Genomic DNA, 8,155 nt, shown 5'->3' on the forward strand with positions numbered 1-8,155 from the left:
ATGAATGTTATGAATGTTGATGTTATAAATGTTGATGTTATGAATGTTGATGCTATAAATGTTGATGTTATGAATGTTGATGTTATAAATGTTTGATGTTATAAACGTTTGATGTTATAAATGTTTGATGTTATAAACGTTTGATGTTATAAATGTTTGATGTTATAAATGTTTGATGTTATAAATGATGTCGTCATTTGTTAGAAGAGTTGAAAACATCACAGCATGAAAAAGGTCACATCGCTCTTAAATACTGACCCGGTAAAATGATTATGTGTTTATAATTATTATTATTATTGTTGTTATGATTATTATTATTATTGTTGTTGTGAAAATCATCTTCAAGTTTTTACATTTTCATTGATTTATGATGAGAAAGATCAAAGTCCAGTTTGATAAATAAAGGAAATGTTCTATCCTCAGAGACACTGTATGTATCCTCAGAGACACTGTATGTGTCCTCAGAGACACTGTATGTGTCCTCAGAGGCATGTGTCCATCACAACACAACAGTCAGTTCTGGTGAAAGTCCAGTTTTGTAACTGGGCAGCGTTCATGAAAAAGTGGGAAAATTAACGAAGGAAGGAAGGATATAAACTCAAGCATCTTCTTGTTATTGCCATGATGAGGAGGAAAGAAGAGGAGAGGAGGATTCTGTCCGTCTGTCTGTCCTCACACTGTGGAAATCAACTTTCCATCTGTGGAACTGTGGACACAGAGGAGAGGAATGACTCAGCAGAAAACACATCACATGATTATGACCACAGTGACTCAGCAGCAGGTGACAAGGCACAGTACATATATACTGTATATAAATAATATAAATGTATATAAATACAAGAAAGCGTTTGTTACCTTGTAGAGAAACGAGCCTCGTACTCTTCGCCTCCCTGCTGTAAAAAAACAAAAACAAGAAAGAAAGAAAAGAACAAACATTAAAGGAGACATATTATACCCTATTTCCCCCATTAAACTAGTTCCCTGGTGTCCTAATGAACATGTCAGTGACATGCTTTGGTCAAAATACCATAAGGATGAAGCATTATTGCAGTTCAATAACCCTGCTAAACCCGCCCCTTTCAGGACGCATGGTCCCTTTATATGCAAATGAGACACAGGCAAACACACGCCCACTTCTTCCAGGGGGTTTCTGATTCGTCCTCTTTACAGCGCTCACTCGCTCAGCTCCTGTTCCCTCCCCTCATTCCTCTCCCCCTCCCTCCACTAGTTCTCTGACAATATCAACATGGCAGCGTGAGCAGAAAACAGCGAGAGTGTCGTCACAGGAAGAGACGTCCTACATAAGGATGGAGCCGAACACTGTCCAACTGTAAATCAGTTAAAAACACTTAGGGACAGCACCACTGATCCACTGCTGATCGCTGCATAAACTGCTGCTGTATGTGACTGTATCAGACTGAGTCTGTGCTCTGGTCATGGAGGACGTACTGAACAAATATGTTTAATTAGGACGTGTCAGAATGGTCAGTTATGACCTCTATGTGACCTTTTCTTAACAATGTGTGTGTTTGTACGTCGCTGACTAAATACGGCGACCGCTGGCCGCAGTCTGATGTGAAGTGGTGCGAACACACGAACACACGTTTGCTGACTTTATCCGGCACATTAGCTTCATATATAAAATCCTCTGTAAAACACTGTGCTCCACTGTGCAGCCACCAACAGCACACTTGTCCCTCCGCGTTGACATAATACCGCTCTTCCTCCCTCGCCTGCACTCTCGCAGGGACAAGGTGGAGCTAAGGTGGAGCTCTCCAAGTAAACTTACTGGTGGGCGGTAACATTCGCGGTGAAATGCGCATGCTGCCGTCATAAGTGCAGGGAATTCAACATGGAGTGTTTTATGGCCTATACTTACACTAAGGGGGACCACGAAAACATGACTGAGTATTCTTTTTTGCGACTGATAGGGCCTCCAGAGTCCCAAATATAAGTATGGTTAAAAAGTTGATTTTGCATAATATGTCCCCTTTAAAGTGACTCTGAGGAAACGCTGCAGTAACTACAGCAGCCAGGAGGTGGCAGCAGGACACACTGCTCACCTGTGAGAACCGTGGCAGCGCAGCGCTGTACGGCTGCTGCTGTCTACTGTGCAGAGCTGCAACTGCGACGCCAGAGTTTACCACGTAATCAGGAAAAGGAAGAGCCACGTCATCTCTCTCCAGAAGGTTCCCTGTGCTGCTGCTCTTCCCATGGTGGAGGCTGGAATAGAATAAAATAGAATATATATATATATAGATATATATATATATACGTATATATATATATATATATATATATATATATATATATATATATATATATGTATATATATACGTATATATATATATATAGATATATATAGATATATATCTCTATATAAATATATGTATATATATATAAATATATATATATATAGATATATCTCTCTCTATATATATATGTATATATATATACGTATATATATATATATATCTCTATATATATGTATATATATACATATATATATATGTATATATACACATATATATACATATATGTGTATATATGTGTGTATATATATATATATATACACACACACATACATATACACATATATATACATATACACACACATATATACATATATATACATATAGGTGAAACACAAGATCAAAAGTCACTATTTTTAAAAACAAACCTACTTGTGAACTCGTAGTTGCCTCATGGAGTCAGCGTCACTGTCGTTGATCAGCCTCGTGTAGGAGAAGGGAAACCAGCCACGCCTACAAGAGGTGGAGTTACAGGTGAGCAGTGTGGACACGCCCTCTTTACCATGACCTTCACCAGTTGGTCTTTTTTGACACTCACATCCTGCTCTTCTCGTTCTCTCCGTAGTGCCACCCGTCGCGAGCCTCGGGGACCAGCAGCGTGATGGTGTCGCCCTCAGAGAAGCTCAGTAACGTCCCGTTGTCTCCGGCCGTGTGTGAGAAGACGGCCTGAACGCGGGTTCTTCCCCCGTTCTTCTCCAGGCCTGCGGCCATGGAGCTGGAGCGAGGCAGTGTACGAGTCTCCACTGGTGACAAACACACACGGTTTACTGCTGAGCAACACAGTAAATACACACAAACAACTTCATGTTGACGGGAATTCACTTTTCCCCCCCTGTCAAACCTCATAGAGAAAACCAGTGATTTTAGCACACGGGGACACAGGAGCCGCTGGTCTACTGCTGCCTCGTGTGGTCACTTTGTGTTATAGAGGTCAATCCGACCAAAGGATTTTAAATGCAGAAAATGACAAAATAAGACATTTGAACTGAGTGATGGAGGCAGCAGTGGATCAACAAACTCCTGCGTGTGTGATGTTAAAATCACTGATTTTCTCTATGAGGTTTGGTGTGAGAGAGTGAGTGGTTTACAAACTAGTAAATCCTGAACTATCTCTTTAAAGTAGTCTGTATTCAAGGGAGGTGTGGGTCCGTACTCTGCGTGCTCTTGCTCTTGGTGGGCGGGGCCTTGCGTACAGGAAGTGTGTTGGAGTGGACGTCCCCGTGTCTCTGCATCTGTGGTGAGACTTTTTTCCCCTCCACCCACTGCTGGTAGTCGTCTTGTGCGTGAGCTCCGTCTGAGCCATTGACCGTGTCCACGCCTGCCGTCAGCCGCTGTCACAGGAAACACGAGACTAGATTAAGATTATGTCTGAACGATCACGCACAGGTGAGGTCGACCTGAACACGCCCACACTGACCTGCTGACTCATCAGTCCTCTGCTGGTTCTGAACGCAGAGTCTGGAGGTTTGGACTCGGACATGGCCACACCCACTGAGCTGCTCATGGGCTGGGTCAGGAACATGGAACGTTCTGGAAGTTTGTTTGGCTCCACACACACCTGCTGCCACATCGGAATCTTCTGGGATAGAAGCTCCTTCCCCTGCGGGGAGCAAGGAAACAAGGAAGGAAGGAGACAGGATGAAGGTGAGGAGATAACACTGCAAGTGTACATAGAGATTAACTCACTCGATTCTCTGGGAGTTTAGATGTGGATTAGAGGTGGATTAGATTTGCATAAGAGGTGGATTAGACTTGAATTAGAGGTGGATTAGACTTGGATAAGAGGTAGATTAGATTTGGATTAGAGGTGAATTAGAGGTATAATAGAGGAGGATGAAGGACACTGATGTTCTTCTTCTCACCTTGCTGTGGTAGGTGTTGCTGCTCTTGGACATGGTGCACTGTCTGTCCACCAGGAAACAGAACCTCCTTCTCTCCTCAGACAAAGCGTTTTTGTATCCGTCTGTGATGTAGTTGTCCAGTTCACTCTGTTTGTTACTGATGGCCTCCACATACTGAGGAGAACAGGGATTATCACAGATTGTGTTACTGATGGCCTCCACGTACTGAGGAGAACAGGGATTATCACAGATTGTGTTACCGATGGCCTCCACGTACTGAGGAGAACAGGGATTATCACAGATTGTGTTACCGATGGCCTCCACGTACTGAGGAGAACAGGGATTATCACAGATTATTTTACACACACACTCACAAAATAAACAGTATTAAAGATAATAAATGTAAAAATCCTCTTTGTTCTTGATTAAACATGAATGCTTTATCTTATGTAAGAGGCCCCGCCCACCATGTGTCAGCTCAACACCTACAGACTGTCAGCGTCTGCTTACACACACACACACACACACGCACACACGCACACACACACACACACACCTGCATCTCCTTGTCTCCATATTTGCTCGAGTGTTTGCTTCCCTGACTCTTGCGGCGCAGCTTCTTCAGCTCCGCCTGACATTTGTCCAGACTCTCTCCTTTGCTCTTGTGCTCCATCTGGTACTTCTTCAGCGCCGCCTGAAGGGGTCAGTATGAGGTCAGAGTATTTACTCATTCTAAATACGCTTCGAAATAAGAAGAACAAAGAAAAGTGTGTGCGTTTTTCCTCACGTTCAGGTAACGAGCGTCCAACTCCACCTTCTTCTCCAGCTCTGTGAGCAGCTCGTTGTGGAAGGACTTCAGCTGCAACACACACACACACACACACACACTGTTCGTATGTAATAACAAAGGCTACCGTGTCTTTGGGGCGGAGCTTTGGCTCTAAACTTACTGAGCCGAGCTTTAACTGGAGTGAAAATGTAACGTTTGATGAGGAGAACGTGAAGTAACACACACTGAGTCATCGTCAGCACACACTCACCATCTCCTCCAGCTGGATCTGGATCTGTCTGTGAACCTCAGCCATCTGAAAGAGAACTTCCCCTGCAGAGCCACAAGAACACAACAAGAAAACAACATGAAAACGTCATGAAAACAACATGAAAACGACATGAAAACAACATGAAAACGACATGAAAACAACAAGAAAACAACATAACATGAAAGCGACATGAAAACAACACAAAAACAACGAGAAACAACATGAAAACGACATGAAAACAACATGAAAACGACATGAAAACAACACAAAAACAACATGAAAACGACATGAAAACAACACAAAAACAACAAGAAAACAACATGAAAACAACAAAACATGAAAACAACAAAGAAAACAACAGAAACAACATGAAAGCGACATGAAAACAACATGAAAAGCGACACAAAACAACAAAAAACAACCCAAAAACAACAAGAAAACGACATGAAAATGACAAGAAAACAACATGAAAACGACACAAAAACAACAACAAAACAACATAACAACAACAAGAAAACAACATGAAAATGACAAGAAAACAACATGAAAACGACACAAAAACAACAACAAAACAACACAAAAACAACATGAAAACAACACAAAAACAACAACATAACAACACAAAAACAACAACAAAATGACATGAAAATGACAAGAAAACAACATGAAAACAACAAGAAAACAATTCAAAACCAGCATGAAAACGACAAGAAAGACGATAAAGAAGGAGAGAAAGAAAGTCGCATTTAATCTCTACAAAGATCTGTGAGCACAACAAATATTGTGCAAAATAAGACATGCAGTAACAGAGGAAGTGGAGACATGCAGTGAGGACAGTGCAGTGATGAGTGTTGTGAGGACAGTGCAGTGATGACAGTGTTTTGATGACAGTGCAGTGAGGACAGTGTTGTGAGGACAGTGTTGTGATGACAGTGCAGTGAGGACAGTGTTGTGAGGACAGTGCAGTGATGACGGTGTTTTGATGACAGTGCAGTGAGGACAGTGCAGTGATGACGGTGTTGTGATGACAGTGCAGTGAGGACGGTGTTGTGAGGACGGTGTTTTGGGTGTTGTGATGTTTGATGACGGTGCAGTGAGGACGGTGTTGTGATGACAGTGCAGTGAGGACGGTGCAGTGAGGACAGTGCGGTGATGAGTGTTGTGAGACAGTGCAGTGATGACAGTGTTTTGATGACAGTGCAGTGAGGACAGTGCAGTGATGAGTGTTGTGAGGACAGTGATGACGGTGTTTTGATGACAGTGCAGTGAGTGCAGTGCAGTTGTTGTGATGACAGTGTTTTGATGACAGTGCAGTGATGACAGTGTTGTGATGACGGTGCAGTGTGTTTTGATGACGGTGTTGTGAGGACAGTGTTTTGATGACAGTGCAGTGAGGAGTGTTGTGATGACGGTGTTGTGATGACAGTGCAGTGCGGTGCGGTGATGAGTGTTGTGAGGACAGTGCAGTGATGACAGTGTTTTGATGACAGTGCAGTGAGGACAGTGTTGTGAGGACAGTGTTTTGATGACAGTTGTGAGGACAGTGTTTTGATGACGGTGCAGTGAGGACAGTGTTGTGAGGACAGTGTTTTGATGACAGTGCAGTGGGACAGTGTTGTGAGGACAGTGCAGTGAGGACGGTGTTTGATGACAGTGTTGTGATGACAGTACAGTGATGACAGTGCAGTGAGGACAGTGTTGTGAGGACAGTGCAGTGAGGACAGTGTTGTGATGACAGTGCAGTGAGGACGGTGTTTGATGACAGAGTTGTGAGGACAGTGCAGTGATGACGTGTTGTGAGGACAGTGTTCTGATGACAGTGCAGTGAGGACAGTGTTGTGAGGACAGTGTTCAGTGTTCTGATGACAGTGCAGTGAGGACAGTGTTTGATGACAGTACAGTGATGACAATGCAGTGAGGACAGTGTTGTGAGGACAGTGCAGTGATGACAGTGCAGTGAGGACAGTGTTGTGAGGACAGTGAAGTGATGACAGTGTTTGATGACAGTGTTTGATGACAGTGTTGTGAGGACAGTGCAGTGAGGACAGTGTTGTGAGGAGAGTGCAATGAGGACAGTGCAGTGAGGACAGTGTTGTCTTCAGATACCTACATGCTGCCTCTTCTGAATATGCAATAAAAAAAGACACAGAGATCGAGTTTGAGCAAAGAAGAGACAGAGAGACAGACAGAGACAGAGAATGAGACACATGACAAAGACAGAGTGTTTTCATGGTTAGCACTGAGGTCACTGGTCTGACGCCCCCTACAGGACAAACACAGGTTTATTACAGTGTTGTAATAATGTCATGTTTCCAGCAGAGGGCGCTGTTTCTAACAGCTTTTTTTATGTTTGCGAGTAAAGGAAAATTAACATTAATTTAATGCGATGGATGAGAGAGAGAATATGATGGATTACAGATTAGATAATATATAATCTGACTGAAAACTGAGAGATTATAAAACAATCCTGATATTTTTCACTGAAAAAAGAAAGACAGAGCACATTTTTCTTCTTGTGTTTTCTCTTCTCGAGTTTTTTCTGTCATTGGTCAGGCACAGTGCAGTAATGAAGGGGGCGTGGCTTCACTCTGTGAGAGGGTGAATTGTGTCCACACACGCTAATGTTTCTATGGATTATATATATATTTATATATGTATATCATAAATCATCATGAGTGTCTCTGTCACAGACTGATGGAGCAGGAACTCAAGGACAGAGGACAGGGGACAGGAGACAGGGGACAGAGGGTGAGACAAACCCGCAGGAGTGAAAATAAACATAAAGATCATCTAAAGTCAAAATGGCTGCTTTCCTTTGTCCTTATATGGTCAGAGGAGAAGAAGCGGAACTGCAGGAGCTACACATGTCTGTGTTTCTCTCCGCCTCCATGTCCATGTTCAGAGTGTGGGTCTGAGTGGTGCTGACATCATCATCATCATCATCATCATCATCATCATCATC

General features: G+C 42.9%; 1 protein-coding gene across 8 annotated transcripts in view; it reads right to left on the reverse strand.

Annotated features, from left to right (window-relative positions):
• Positions 1-314: 314 nt before the first annotated feature.
• baiap2b (BAR/IMD domain containing adaptor protein 2b) overlaps positions 315-8,155 on the reverse strand; it is a 13,874-nt gene continuing 6,033 nt past the window's right edge. For 2 of the 8 annotated variants that reach the window (XM_044013218.1, XM_044013221.1), the window contains 12 exons: positions 7,304-7,315; positions 5,194-5,255; positions 4,941-5,012; positions 4,710-4,847; positions 4,175-4,480; positions 3,730-3,912; positions 3,466-3,643; positions 2,851-3,055; positions 2,685-2,765; positions 2,064-2,223; positions 856-893; positions 315-706 (listed from right to left, as the gene is read on the reverse strand). In XM_044013218.1, the coding sequence (XP_043869153.1) occupies positions 673-706; positions 856-893; positions 2,064-2,223; positions 2,685-2,765; positions 2,851-3,055; positions 3,466-3,643; positions 3,730-3,912; positions 4,175-4,480; positions 4,710-4,847; positions 4,941-5,012; positions 5,194-5,255; positions 7,304-7,315 (1,469 nt within the window). In that variant the 3' untranslated portion in view covers positions 315-672. The remainder of the gene's footprint in view (positions 707-855; positions 894-2,063; positions 2,224-2,684; positions 2,766-2,850; positions 3,056-3,465; positions 3,644-3,729; positions 3,913-4,174; positions 4,481-4,709; positions 4,848-4,940; positions 5,013-5,193; positions 5,256-7,303; positions 7,316-8,155) is intronic. The other 6 variants (XM_044013220.1, XM_044013222.1, XM_044013219.1 and 3 more) reach the window with 5 other exon arrangements.

The sequence above is a fragment of the Solea senegalensis genome, linkage group LG18 (genome assembly GCF_019176455.1).
Source record: "Solea senegalensis isolate Sse05_10M linkage group LG18, IFAPA_SoseM_1, whole genome shotgun sequence".
In the NCBI taxonomy this organism is placed as follows: domain Eukaryota; kingdom Metazoa; phylum Chordata; class Actinopteri; order Pleuronectiformes; family Soleidae; genus Solea; species Solea senegalensis.